This window comes from Etheostoma cragini, chromosome 7 (assembly GCF_013103735.1).
Source record: "Etheostoma cragini isolate CJK2018 chromosome 7, CSU_Ecrag_1.0, whole genome shotgun sequence".
In the NCBI taxonomy this organism is placed as follows: Eukaryota; Metazoa; Chordata; class Actinopteri; order Perciformes; family Percidae; genus Etheostoma; species Etheostoma cragini.
In genome coordinates, this window is record NC_048413.1 from 24426239 (window position 1) to 24440195 (window position 13957).

Consider the following 13957-nt stretch of genomic DNA (forward strand, 5'->3'; position numbering starts at 1 on the left):
ATCAATGCTCTATTGTATATATATATATATCTTTATATCAGAGTTCATACAATGTCAATGTGTAAATCATAAGCCAGTGAAAAGCATTGTGATCAACGATGGTCACATATGATGATTGTGGTCAGAGACGACATGAAGGAAAGCCCAAAACAGACAGTTCAAATACCTGATCATGTTCATAGGATTGATCAACTTTTAAGCCATTTCAGACGTGAAGTAATTTTACAGAAGAGATGCAGGTTTTGTTCTCAACAAAGAGCAGATGACGATTTCAGTTAAACAAAACCTCAGACATTTATCTGATGGTTGAAGCTCTGTCCCACAAAACAACTCGAGTAGTCTCATCTATTCGTTTTAAGCAATATGAGAAAGAGACAGAAGCAGACAGACAGAAGCAGACAGACAGGTGGTCAGTGGACTCTGAAGTGAGAGCACAGAGAGAACCTTTTCCCAGTGTGCTTTATGTGAATGAACGAGGGGAGGAACAGCTGAGAAGAACACCACCGACCACGCAGATGGACGTCGGTGCAGCGGCGCAGTCGTTGTGTACTGCAGTCTTATGAGTCGTTGACGGACATGGTCTCCATGGCGTTGGGCAGGTTCTGGTCTCCTCCTCCCTGCTTCTTCTTCTTCCCCCCTCCATCCTGCTGTTTCTTGGCTTTCTTAGACACCTCCTGATCGATAGGAGCGGGTTTGACAAACTTAATGATCTCTGTCATACCTGGGGTTGAAAAAACAAAGAATGCATTTCAGCCTTCAAACAAATAAATGAATAAAAACAAAAAGAATAACACACACATCGTAGAACATATGCGGAAAAAGAAAGAAAGAATAAAACGTCCTGGAAAATGGAGAAAAAGGAAACACGACCAAAACAGTTTAACTGTGTGCGTGCTACGAAATAGTTCAATGTTTTGGGAATACAATTCTTATTCAGCGAGTGCCAACTTTGTTTTATTATAAACGGTTCCCAAAGTGTTACACCCACACCCACCCACCCACCCACCCACCCACCCACACACACCCACACCCACAAGCTTACCAGGAGGCATGAACGGTCTGAGCTTCTCTGGAATAACGATGCCTTCTTCAGTTTGGTAATTCTCCAGGATGGCACACATCACACGCGTGGTGGCGCACATGGTCGCGTTCAACATGTGCACAAACTCGGCCTAAAAAGCATACAGCGAGAAGTAGTGTGTTAATAAAACACTCAACCCTATTATGGAACTGACGGTAGCTGCCCAACATCAGCCACTGTGGCATTATCGAACACATCTTTGTAATGTAATTATTGTGTATGGAAAACTGCCTCGTCATTCAATACCTAAGGAGTAAAGCTCATCAGTGAGCCAATAAGCATGCTTCTACCAAGATCTAATGTTTGCGATTGGCTGTAACATTTCAGGTTGTAACACAGGAAAGTCTACATATGCACAGAGATGGGCTCACGTAGCAGGAGGTGAGAAATAAACTAAACGATTGGTGGTCTAATGGGATTTCTTTGATTTTTTTCCCCAGTAGAGCTGCACGGCTGCGTTAGAACAGAGCACTCGCCTTGTCCATCATCTTCTTGGTCTGTCCGTAGCGGATGCGGAGGCGCCTGGCCTGGTAGTCGGTGCAGTTTGAGCAGGAGACCAGCTCTCTGAAGGCCCCAGAGCCAGGGAACCAGGCCTCCAGATCCAGCTTCTTACTGGCCGCGTGATTTAGGGCACCTGTGATGACAAACGGTAGCAACTGGTTAGCTGTCATCCCGGTCCGATCTTTATGCAAGCAATCGGCACGGCAACAGCAGCTGGTAATTTAACCCTACGTTGTGTGTCAAGCTTTTAGAGCAGGAAAAAAAAAAAAATGCTAATGGAAAAAATTTATAATCACGATTATTATTGATCAATATTGAAATCCCGATAATTTAACACGATTACCCGTTGACTTCTGGAAAGATATTACAATTATTGAATTTAAACAGTAGGAAAAGTTAAATAAAACAGTAACAAATCTACTGGGTAATTTGCCTGAATACTTTTCTATTTAACTTTATTTTTTTATTAAGAACACAAGAGAAAATAAGAGTTTACTTGCAGAACGTAATAAACTAAAGTAATTGTTTTTCTTGATTATTTGTCTTTTGTGATCATTGGGAGCCAAAATCATAATCATGATTACATTTCGATGAATTGCACAGCCCTAGCTCAAGATTGACTTCAAAATCGATATGATTAAAAAAAAAATCTCAATTAAAAAGCAATTGACAGTAGAGCTGGGCAACATATCAATATTAAATCAATATCGTGATATGAGACTACATTTTGCCTTTGATTTTGGATATTGTAATATAACCAATGTCTTTTCCTGGTTTTAAAGACTATATTACAGGAAAGTGATGTAATTTTCTGAACTTAGTAGACTTTTGTAACTATTCTATTATTTGCCTTTACCCAATTAGTCATTATATCCACATTACTGATGATTATTTCTCAAAAATCTCATTGTGTACACATTTTGTGAAAGCACCAATAGTCAACACTACAATATCGGTATTTGGTCACAAATATTGTGATATCTGATTTTCTCCACATCACCCAGCCCTATTTCACAGTATGGAAACGTAGTTACTTTTCCCATGTGATAGTATCCACGCCATTACAAAACGAAGAAAAAAAAAGAGGAAAATATTGACATTGATTTGATTTTGAATCCACAGAGCTCGAACGGCGATACGAGTGCGAATCGATTTTTCCTTTACTTTATTTTTAGAGTACTTCTTCCGTTTGTAGTTCCCGGGGCTTACCACTTGTGTCCCTGTTTGATCGGAGAGGATTTACAGTCAGAGCTTTCCGTTTAGCATGACAGTTTATTTCCAACAGCTTCAGCGTCTGACCTACCAGAGACAATGTTGACGATGCGATAGGGAATTCCAAGAGACTGGTAGAACTCTTCTGCCGTCCCGATCATCTCATCAAACATCTCCCAAGATTTGCCGTCATGTGGGGAGGCATAGACGAACTGCTCAATCTACAAAGAAAAACGTAAAATCTTTATATTTTTTCATAAAATCCTGAAACAAAAGAGGGTAAATCAATTATGTATCCCAAATCCTGTTGTCAAATTTACTTGCACATAACCGTTACGTTAGTGTGGGGCTGCCAAACAGATTGGTGATAATTTAAATGCGTCTGATAATAAGTTATCGTGTACTTATCAGAATATTGCATTTCACTGTCAATGAAAAAGTAATATAAAGCGCTGTTTTTTTGTCAAACAACTGACTTTCTCAAACTGGTGCACCCTGAAGATCCCGCGGGTGTCTCGGCCATGGGAGCCCACTTCCTGTCTGAAGCAGGTGGAGAAGCCGGCATAGCGGATGGGCAGGTCCTCGGGTTTGAGCCACTCGTCCCTCAGGAAGGCTGCGATGGGCTGTTCCGAGGTGGCGATGAGGTACTTCTCATCTATGGCGCTGTCGTCCGACTTCTCACTGCTCTTACCGATGACCTGGAGTAAAAACATACAGGGTTAGAGGTGGAGGAGTGTGACCAGTCCACACAGGATTTCGGGATGGGAATAAAAACGTTTATTTCAAAAGTGCGAGAGAAAACTGATTGGACGGAGAGTCTGGCTAGGGGACTCAATTTAACATAAAGAGACGTGAGGAGCAGTCAACCATAAAATTCCAACACAAACAAAGCTGAAGGCGATGGACACCGGCGAAAAAGGAGCAGTCTACATCACTGACGTTTCATTTCCCAAAATGTTCAGGTGCCACCTGAAATTCCGCCGGATGTCCCTAATTTCCATTGGACTGTCTGTCAAATCTGAGTTTTCTGTCGCACAACTAAAACAACCTTTGAACGTACGCATACTCCACCAAGACAAGTTCCACCAAGACAAGCTCCTCCGCTTGGTCTGGAGATTAGCGATCCATGACAACCTTGTTAAGTTAAAAACTAGTTAACAGTACCTTGTAGAGCTCTTCGTCAAACTGGCTGAGCTGGGCGACTTCCTGCATGACCTCTTTCCTCATGAAGAAGGGTGTGTAGAGCATGGTGTAGTTCTTGCTGTGGAGGATCCTTAAGGCGTAGGTGATCAGAGCCTGCTCCAGGAACACAAGCGGCCCCTGTACACAACGGAGGAGAGGAAAACATCTTAACAGCTGGTTTGTCTGCGTCTGCAGTGGCTTGCTCCTTTATGTCCTTCATGTGTTGGACACTATATTCCAGCTCACCTTCAGAAAGTAACCTCTGCTCCCAGCCACAACAGCTCCCCTCTCTCCATCAAAGCCATCGATCATGACCACCAAGTCCACATGGGAGTACTTCTTCTGGGCGCTGCAGTCACCCCAGGTCCGCTCCACCTTGTTGTCTGCATCCTGTCAGGAAGACACGAGAGGACGCCTCGCATTAGGACGATTAATCAACTGACAACCTGCAACTATTCAGATAATAGTTTATATTAGTGGAGGTAATAGTGGAGCGGCCGTCCATGTGTAAAAGGTTACAAACCCAGCGGCCGAGGGTTTGACTCCAACGCGCGGCCCTTTACTACATGTCGTTCCCCCCCCCCCCCCCCCCCCCCCCCCCCCCCCCCCCCGTCTCCCCTTTCATGTCTTCAGCTGTCCTATAGAAATAAATGGCAAGCAAGCTCGGAGTTCTAGATTCTGAAATGTGAACTTTGGTGTTTTTTTTTATCACTATGAATTGAACATCATTGGGTTTTGACCTGTTAAATCAAAAGAAATGTCAAATATTTTACACAAAGGGATTAGAGTTGAAGGAGTAGTTTGACATTTTGGGAAATTTGGCTTGCTTGCCAAGTTACAAGAGAAGAGCAATATCACTCTCATATGCTGATAAAGAGCTAGAGTGAGGAGATAAGTAGCCACGCTTAGCATAAAGACTGCCAACAGTTGGGAAACTGCCAACCTGGCTCTCTCCAAGAAAGCTGGCATTTCCAGTCTTTATGCTAAGCTCAGCTAACCGGCTGCTGGCTTTCATATGTAAGCATACAGACACGACCGTGCTATCCATAATCTCATCTAACTCTCAGCAAGAAAGTTGATATTATATTTCCAAACGATTTGACCTATTCCTGTCCATGTGAAACATTTTATATCTTAATGCACTCAAGCATTCTCGTTGCAGATGAGGTCTTTCTTTAAAAAAAAAATACGTATCTGTTATTACAAAGTAATACTCCAGTTAAGCCAAACTGTGTGCAGTGTGTAGGAGCATCAATAACTGATATGACAACGTATTACATGTTCATGGCAGTCCAGTAGAACTGCAGACAAAGCATAACGGGATGTTTATTTGTATATTGATGTATATTTAACACCCCTAAACCCAGAACTCCCTGTGAGTGTAATAGTTTAGATTTTGGGAAAAACTATGTATAATGCAATTTGTAGTAGTTACTAGTTGTAGTAGTTCATAATGCCTTGCAAATATTTGACATTTTAGTATGTTTTTTTTATTTATTTTTAAAGGAAATTTGCTGGATCATGTGTTATCTAATGCACTTTATTAGTGAAGATCATGTCAATCATACTGACAATATGCGACAATGGATAAGGTTACTTTAAATGCATTATTAAATCAAAGTAATGCAATCGGCTCCTACTTTAACCAGCCTGTATCCAACCACTCACCTCGTCATTGCTGATGGGTACCGATGGGTGCAGAAGGTTGCCGATCTCCCTCAGGTACTCAAAGCGTTCCGCCTCCAATTTTATCCTCTCACTGTCACATTTCTCCACCGCCTCTTCCACTAACAAACGCACCTTCTTGATCTGGGTTACAGTCAGGGGCTGTCACAGGAAAAGGAAAACGTGCAAACAATTAGGAAGCAATTTGCGTGTTATTTCTTTTTAGAGATTTGTATGAAACATGCAAAATTGCCATCATGCGGGTGTGGATAAGCGCTCAGAGTGCAGACAGTCATACCGAAAGTGTTTCAGCTGTTAGGGACTCCACGTTCTGTGCTTCCTCAGGAAGAGACTCATCCTCTCCAACTGGTTCCTTCCTCTGCATCCACAACATAGAAAGGTGTTAAAGATGGCAAAAATACAGTCCAAAACTTGCTCTCAGGTCTGGTTAGTGGAAACATATTCACAGTGTTATTTCTCCTGTCTCACTCTATAATGACTGGTTCAGTCATGTAGTGTCCTGATGCTTCCATACCTTCATTCTCTCCCCAATGCTCTTGCTGCAAAGGTTTTTGGCTTTGTTCAGGTTGTCTGCAGTGAAGCGGCCTATTAGGGGGTGAAGCACAGTCAGTCAGACCAGGGACTGTGCTTTTGTGTGTGTGTGTGTGTGTCTGTGTGTGTGTGTGTGTGTGTGTGTGTGTGTGTGTGTGTGTGTTTTGCAGTAACGTTAATGACAGGTGTTGCTGTCAAAGGCAACTCAACCTCATGCATTACAAAACGACAATAAACATGTAAATAAACTAGCGTTGTCACAACGAGTAGAATGTGACTGAAAAATCAGTTTCGTTATCACGCCGAAACAGAATGACTGTAGCGAAACTGCAGGGCGAGGTTGACTTGTCATGTTGCAGTCTGGGATTGCATCAGATTGTACCCGGCATCGCTAGCTAAGCTAACCTAGCATTAGCAACGCTTCTGTAGCATATCAGTCAATACCTATGGAAATGGGTGGTTAACGAGAGCTTAACATTCATACATTTAAAAACGTGATATTAAGTAACTATCGTTCATTGCGTTGACAATAACCATATGGCTCATTTGGATTCGTTAAATGGTGCTAGTTGAGCAAATATTAGCCCATTGCGGTCTATTCTCTTCGTCTATGACTGTTCACACCAAACCTCATTCAGATATGGTTATACATTGTTGCCAAATTTACTGACAAATGCTCACGTCTTGTACAATATACATTACTTTACACCCTGTTAAAATAATGCCCACTGCCCAATACGGCATACATATAATGGACCAATCAACACGTTAACGATTTCAAAAGTTAACTTTCTGAAATAATTCGCAGTCCACTGCATTGTGTTTAGCAAACGTACACCTAGCTACGTTAACGTTCCTACGGTGGCAGAGCGAGGACTTATCAAGCGAATTAATTGTAAAAATCATATTATATAGAGCAGTTGTATGTATTTCAAGTTAACCGAAGAGAACAACTGGTCCTAAAAATGAGGGCAGCATTCAAGTTGTCAAGATTAGATGTGTCAGAAACCTGTATTTGCATTCTAACAATAAAATGACTGATATTTGAAGGGACTTGGGCTTGAGTTCCTCTCCTGTGGAAAATTCACTGGACGCTAAGCTAACATCATTAGCTAGCCACTGCGCTAACGTTGGCTACTATGACTGAAACAACAGAAATCAAAAGGCACTTACATTTCCTCCACTCTGTATCTGCGGCGACCAGTTTGTCGACGAGTGTTACATCTTTAAACCTCTTCCTTTGGGTCTCCCGGATGAGTTCTGGATCGCCACCTTTATCGGTGCGAAACTGGTCCAAATCGAGCACCATCTTTCCACGCTGTCTATCAGAGAGAGCTGACTGAACTCACAACGATGATTCCTCCAACCAGGTTGCCAAGTCGTGTTGCTCAAGTCGCAAAACCGTAAGCACGATTACACATATTCCTTATTAATAACACGTAAACAAAAGGTTCATTGTCAACATACAAATACATCACAAATAAACGCAATCTAAACGGTTTTATTAGATGAGGTTGATCGCTTTTTAGATACTATTTTAGATAGAAATAGATCGGAGGTTTCCAACAAGTCTGGCAACCTATAGCATCAGCAATACATGGAAAATATATTTCACTCAACAGAAAAAGCCAGAGAACATTTGTTATAATCTTATTTTACTAGATGATTTTATATACACAATAGAAAATCCATATTTCACGAAAATACAATACAAAATGCAAAACACATTGCATTTATCCACATACAGCATACAAATAAAAATGATACCTTATGATAGGCTACCTATAAACCTATTTATCCATTCCTTTGTGTATAAGATATGCACATGCATAAGTAAACTATAAGCACGGATGTAAACATGCATACGATGTGTACTCGGATGAGATAAACAGTTAATTTATGATTAAAACTAAACTTTGTTTTTGCTACATGACATTACAAGAAAACAGGAAATATCTGCCATATAATTTTTTAAGATTAAGATAGCTTTATTGACCATTACGCACATTACTGGACGTTCTTTTCACAAATCCTTCGTGTGCTCACACACATGTAGCATATACTCACATTTCCGAGGTAGAGGTGGTTAGTAGTTGCTACTACTAACTAGCTGGTTGATTGCTTTAGGGCACATCAGCATGGGATTGCAGATGTACTAGTCACACTCTTAGAGTCTCCTGGCTTGATTTTTGTGGCTAAGTTTCATGGTTCAAGTTATTATTAACAGATACAGAACAATTACAGGAGCATTTGTTGTGGCTGATGCTCCCTCGGACAATGTTAATTACTAGTGCTGTCAAACACTTAAAATATTTTATTGCAACTAATTGCATTGATGTCATAGTTAAATCACAATAAATCACACATTTTTATCTATTCTAAATGTCCCATGGTTTCTTTATGTCCTGTTATTTTTTCTCAATGTAATGCTCTTATCAACATGGAAAAGTTGATGGTGTACAGCCTACTACACTAGAGCCTACTGTAGTGTTTATTTCACATTTAACATTCTCACTTGGATCAAATAATCTCTCACACAATGTACCACTGTCCATCAATAACAGGGTGAAAAAACTACTTTGACGAGGGGGCCGAGACTTGGCATCAGCTGTGTGTTTGGCCATCAAGTGGTATTTCAGACTGGACGCGGTGCGATGATAGCTCAGTTCACAACGACAAAACACATAGATAACTTCGGTCTTGTCAACGGAACCACTTGACAACTTTTAAAATGTAAACTTTCCATTCAGAAACTTTCGGCGTCTCGCGCTCGCCATCCATACCAAAACGTAACGTTACTACTCTTTGGCCGGCCCGCAAGCCCAAACAAGTGTGTGCGGCGTGCCTGTTGTTTTGTTTCCGGTCTAGCTAGATCTGTTTTGGTTACTAATTTCACTTGTTGTTGCAACAGTATGTGGAAAAAAACTACAACGTTTGCTAGACCAAAAAGAACGTTAATCTTGCGTTATAAATGTACGCCGTTAAAATGGATTTGCATTAATGCCGTTAATAACCCGTTCAACTGACAGCACTACCAATTACATTTGTATAAAACAGAAAATTGGAAAGTAAAAAACAAAACAAGAACATGATGAAAGGTCATGAACCAGTCATCATACACGTTTATCTTGAGGCCATACTAGCTTCACAGATAGCCAACTGCAGAGCTGCTCCAGCTGGTAGCTTAGTAAACCCTTCCTCTGAGATATGGTTTATCTTCAGGTAGTGCCCCGGTCTGTGTAGAGCCACCCCATGGAGGTGGGAGAAAAGCAGCTGTAAGTCACGTGTCAGCATGTAATGAGATACCAGCCTCAGTTCAGTGGGGATGTCAGTTTCCTCAGAGTATTCAAAAATGGCCGCCATGTATTTGGATAGGTCCTGTCCTTTGGCTTTGGCTCGGCCCACCTCCTCTCTAATGAGTTGGACGGCGGTGTCAGAGCTGAAGGCGTTGGACCCAAAGTCCAGTCCTCTGTTCACCCCCTCATCTTTGTGGTCTCCCTCTGGAGGCTTAGGTCTGTGGTTGAGACCCTGAGAACAGATCACCAAGATGAAGTCGCTCTCACGGATCTGCCGGCAGTGCCAGGCCATACTGCCCTCCTCAGCCACACTCAGAGACTCCCAAAGGTCCAGGCACACCTAGGGAGGAAAAGAAAAAGAACGGTGTCACAGCAAACACATTTAACCCCACAGCTATCTCATAGTAAAAAACAAAACAAGACAATGTTATCATTAGCTTTTTTCTGCCTATAACTTAAACAGAAAACGCATTAAAGCCATGACATGTCATGTCCACTACCTGAGTGGCCATGTGCTGTTGTATGAAGGCTCCTAACTGCATGACGGCTTTGACATGAGCGGGGCCATCATTGCAGCTGTAGCAAATCAGAAGACGAGGAGGGGTCTGTCCGTTTTTGGACAATGGCATTACTTCCTCCTGGGTCCCGCTCTCTTGATGCTCCTTGATTATATCTGAATGGATGGCAAGAAAATCAATTTGCTTGTGTTTCACACACTGACAAAAAGAAAAGACCAAAAGGTAAAAGAACGGTTCTCAATCAAATGGTGTAAAAAAAATGTTTACATGAAGTATTAGTTTGTCTTTGCACCTGGTTTTTTGTCAAATTTCTTCACCAGCAGCCGGGTCCTCGTCAAGGTGAGAGCAACCAGTGAGACTACAAGTATGACTGCAGCAGACAGGCACAGTGGAAGCATCAGAGCCAATGAGGGAGTGACAGAGAGGGGCGAGGAATCTTCTGAGGATGAGGGAGAAGGGGTTATGTGACAATTTACCCAAAGTGACAGTAATAAATTGGGAAATGCGCTTTTTATTAGCATTACTGCAGACATAGGTGAAAAGATTGTTACCACTGTCACGTCTATGTGAGGTTTACGGAGTTAGAGCTGGGAGTAGATGGGCGTATATGAGCAGAAAGATTTTAAAGCAAAGGAAACATCTTGCCCAGCTCTCTCTGAAGTTCAAAAATACGCCTACCAGCTCTGGTGAAACCAGCAAACTAGACTCAGGAAGGTCCCGGCCAGTGATTGTCTAAAAGTAGTTTCAGCAAAACAATTCCCGCATAATCACAAAGTCAGTCATTGTCATATTTCTGTGTTTATGATATAAACACATGAGACACAGCATGCTTATAACTGGCCTTAAATAGTGTTCCTCTGCATATTTCTAAACTTTGGAGAAGAAAGGCTAGATGTTTCCCTCTGGTCTTTATGCTATGCTTATCCCCTCTTGGCTCTAGCTCTGTAATTAACTTGGATCATTTTACATGACTCCTGACCAGAAAGCATGTCAAAGCAAGTATTACTTTAAAGTTTGAATGACAGATGTTATTGATCGCATATGAATTAAATATTGTGTTTATTTTATTGTGGCAGACAATTTATCTCCACATTAGAAATATTGATATATAATGTGGCTTAGCAGCAACAAAACAACGTCCTCTACCTTTTTGAAGGTGCAAGACCTGAACATAGAATTTTTTTCTCACTGCATCCACTTGGTCAGCTGCAATCTGTGACACAAGACATGTTGAGCAAGAAAGTTAATTCATTAGTATTTTTTGGACCTTGGAAATTTTAGATTGACAAAATAATCCTAAACCTGCGTTATTTCTTCCCCCCCACTGGGCGGCAGCACAACACGCTGTAAACACAACAAGCTGACATGGTATCACTTTCTAGAGTTGATGTTATCCAGTAGACATGAAGCAACACAAACACTGATGAGAGTGGTGAGACCACACAGTAAAGTTGTGGGCCAGAAAACCAAAACAATGAGTCAAAAGCCCTTTGGTTAAGATTATTCTGTCAAACTACACAAAATGTTTCAAGACAAAGAAAATAAAAGATGAATATATGTTAGTCAGCATAGCCCACATAACATATTTTTTGACTGGTATATTACCACGTATTGAAAACAATAGCCCCTGAAAACTGAAGTAATTATACATACTATGCAATCAGTGTCAATTATGGATCAGTTATAACCATTTTTTATTTACCTCACAGGTGTAATTGGTCCCTTCTTGCAGGTCTTTCAGCTGGTAGCTGTGGTGGGTTTGGTTATTGCTGGAATTCTGAGAAAATAAAATGAATAGTACATTTTTAATTAAACAATATTATTATTAAGGCCACATGGTTATTACATATTTCAGTGATATACTGTACATCCCTGCAGCAAGGTGTTAATGCAGTGAAGGAAAACAAAACCACAAAATACAAAGCTGCAGAAGCTGAAACCACTGACAGGTGTGATGTCTGTGTATGTCTTCATGCCATTTGCAGAACATAGGGAGAAGTAGCTTCTGATGCCCAGCTTCGGGGGAGCCAGGTTAAAGGTCACAGTGATAGCAGTCCCTTCCTGCTGCACCTTCACATGTTTGGGGTACCAGTCTAGAACCAGACCATGAAATATTGATATATGTAAAGTTGATCATAAGAAGAAACATTAAATATAAAATTGCATTGCTGTAGCAGACCAGAGTTTATTTAACAATGAGAAGCATTTTCTCTCACCTTTTTTGCACTGCTCAAGACCATTCTTCTCTTCACATGCTGCAAACCATGTACACATTATTATAGATTCACATTGTTTCAACAGTAGTCTTCCTGAAAGATTCATGAGGAAAAGTGTATGTTTAAAGGGACGAGCTAGTGACAGGGATGGTATTCTAACTAAAGGCAGTGTAAACAAGATTTAAAGGTTACCAGGAAGCAACCACAAACTTTGTGAGCTCAATGTGTGTGTGTGTGTGTGTGTGTGTGTAAAGCTATTAAAAGATGTGAGATCTAGATAGATAGCATAAAGCTTAAAAGAAATCGTACAGCGTGTGGAGAAGATTTTGCTGTGGTAGAACCGCTCCCACTGCTCAGGCACTGGCAGAGCCATGACGGTAACAGCATACTGGGACCCAAGGGAGAGGCTGGGGAAAGGGTCCGACTTGTACACCTGCAGAATACAGCGGCAAACGTGACCTTGGTTTTCTTTAAACACATTATACGCTTTTATCACATAAGGCGAGATAAGGGTTTGTGTACATAGGCTTTATTATGGGTTGAGTAGAATGCCTTTAATAGGATCACACTTTCTGCTCATTTAACATTTTTGATTTTTCTGCATAATCCTTTCTTGTCCTTACATTTCTTTTACTTTACACTTACTTAATATTCATTAAAAGTCAACAAAAAACAAAAGTGTGTTTTCAGACAAAGGGCATTGTGACATTGGCCTGCTATGTTGTGTAACAGAAGACTGTTTACTATTTTTCTCTCTTTTTGTAGGATTAGTTTTACTTTAAGGTTTTAAAGATATTTGCAGTTTGGCTATGAGACTTGGACTTGGTTATGACCGACCTGCCTTCCAGAGGAATAGTACAGAGTGGTTGTTGCAGCCCGGGGGCTCTTGTATAACCATGTGGTTACTTTATATTGTGGAACTGATGCATGAGAAAAAGCATGACTGAAATACTGTATAACCTAATTGCTAACAGTGTGCGAGACTTACTTTTTCTTTGTGGTAATTTAACTTTCTATCTCTATCTTGAATACACCATGGTGTTAATGCATTGCGGAACTTCAAAGCCACTTATTGGTGTAACACTTCTTCTTTATTATAACATGGTCTGGGTGAATATTCAATTCTGATCGTCTGCAGGGTGTCCATAAAAAAAGTGATGTAGGACATCTACTGAAGGAGTTTCTGTGAAATTGACCGTTTACCGTTCTAAATGCGCTAAAACAAGAAGGAAATGTAGATCTGTTATTTACAACTAGTCTTCTGTACACCACAGGATGGCGCTAACACACAAGCTGCAAGAAGTACGTCATCCTTCCCCTCTGGACGGAATGTGTTTAGGCGAATATTGTTTTGGGGTCAATGGGAAAGTCCCCAAAACAAGGAGCCACTTGCTGATAAAGCATTTTTTGAATAGAAATCTATTTATTTCTAAAGTACTCAAAGCTCAAAATTATAGCTGTGAACATTCCTTTGAGTAAGAACCGTGGGAACCTTTACGTTTACAAGTCAAATGTGTGTTGTCAGAAACAACATACTAGATGGAAAAAAGTCAAAACAAAATTGTCCCTTCCTACCCTTTGTGCATGTGAAGCCTCGAGGGAGACGTTACGATGGAAGAGAAAGAGCTGACAGGCAACACTTGACCCTCCCAAAGCCTGGAGGGACACCTGAAAGCCTCGCAGGAAGGCGATCCCTGCAACGAATCCCAAAACAGAGTGAAATCAGTGTCACAG

The 13957-nt window shown here is 41.1% G+C and overlaps 2 protein-coding genes and 1 long non-coding RNA gene across 5 annotated transcripts in view; 1 reads left to right on the forward strand and 2 right to left on the reverse strand.

Annotated features, from left to right (window-relative positions):
* The window catches only part of LOC117947251, a 25185-nt gene continuing 11228 nt past the window's right edge, over nucleotides 1-13957 (forward strand). Inside the window, exon 1 of the long non-coding RNA XR_004657194.1 lies at nucleotides 1-521. This is a non-coding gene — a long non-coding RNA (uncharacterized LOC117947251). The remainder of the gene's footprint in view (nucleotides 522-13957) is intronic.
* sars1 (seryl-tRNA synthetase 1) lies at nucleotides 451-7592 on the reverse strand. The gene is made up of 11 exons (XM_034875933.1): nucleotides 7367-7592; nucleotides 6177-6247; nucleotides 5940-6020; nucleotides 5645-5803; nucleotides 4223-4366; nucleotides 3959-4114; nucleotides 3271-3492; nucleotides 2886-3015; nucleotides 1558-1715; nucleotides 1043-1172; nucleotides 451-721 (listed from the first exon to the last, which is right to left on the reverse strand). The coding sequence occupies exons 1-11, from the start codon at nucleotides 7500-7502 to the stop codon at nucleotides 558-560; spliced, it is 1551 nt and encodes a 516-aa protein (XP_034731824.1). The 5' UTR covers nucleotides 7503-7592; the 3' UTR covers nucleotides 451-557.
* The window catches only part of si:ch211-207e14.4 (interleukin-17 receptor D), a 10206-nt gene continuing 5328 nt past the window's right edge, over nucleotides 9080-13957 (reverse strand). The window contains exons 4-12 of one of the 3 annotated variants that reach the window (XM_034875929.1): nucleotides 13799-13917; nucleotides 12533-12656; nucleotides 12224-12262; nucleotides 11955-12100; nucleotides 11710-11784; nucleotides 11154-11220; nucleotides 10300-10446; nucleotides 9990-10162; nucleotides 9080-9829 (exon numbers count right to left, since the gene is read on the reverse strand). In XM_034875929.1, the coding sequence (XP_034731820.1) occupies nucleotides 9317-9829; nucleotides 9990-10162; nucleotides 10300-10446; nucleotides 11154-11220; nucleotides 11710-11784; nucleotides 11955-12100; nucleotides 12224-12262; nucleotides 12533-12656; nucleotides 13799-13917 (1403 nt within the window). In that variant the 3' untranslated portion in view covers nucleotides 9080-9316. Of the gene's footprint in view, nucleotides 9830-9989; nucleotides 10184-10299; nucleotides 10447-11153; nucleotides 11221-11709; nucleotides 11785-11954; nucleotides 12101-12223; nucleotides 12263-12532; nucleotides 12657-13798; nucleotides 13918-13957 lie in introns of all 3 variants that reach the window. The other 2 variants (XM_034875928.1, XM_034875930.1) reach the window with 2 other exon arrangements.

What these genes read in the sequence shown, in the direction of transcription:
- sars1 (XM_034875933.1), bottom strand. Translation starts at nt 7,502, where the DNA reads ATGGTGCTCGATTTGGACCAGTTTCGCACCGATAAAGGTGGCGATCCA. An exon ending in GCATTGGGGAGAGAATGAAG is followed by an intron (nt 6,021 to 6,176) that starts GTATGGAAGCAT and finishes TTGTGGATGCAG; the next exon opens with AGGAAGGAACCAGTTGGAGA. An exon ending in CATCGTCAACATTGTCTCTG is followed by an intron (nt 1,716 to 2,885) that starts GTAGGTCAGACG and finishes TTGTCATCACAG; the next exon opens with GTGCCCTAAATCACGCGGCC.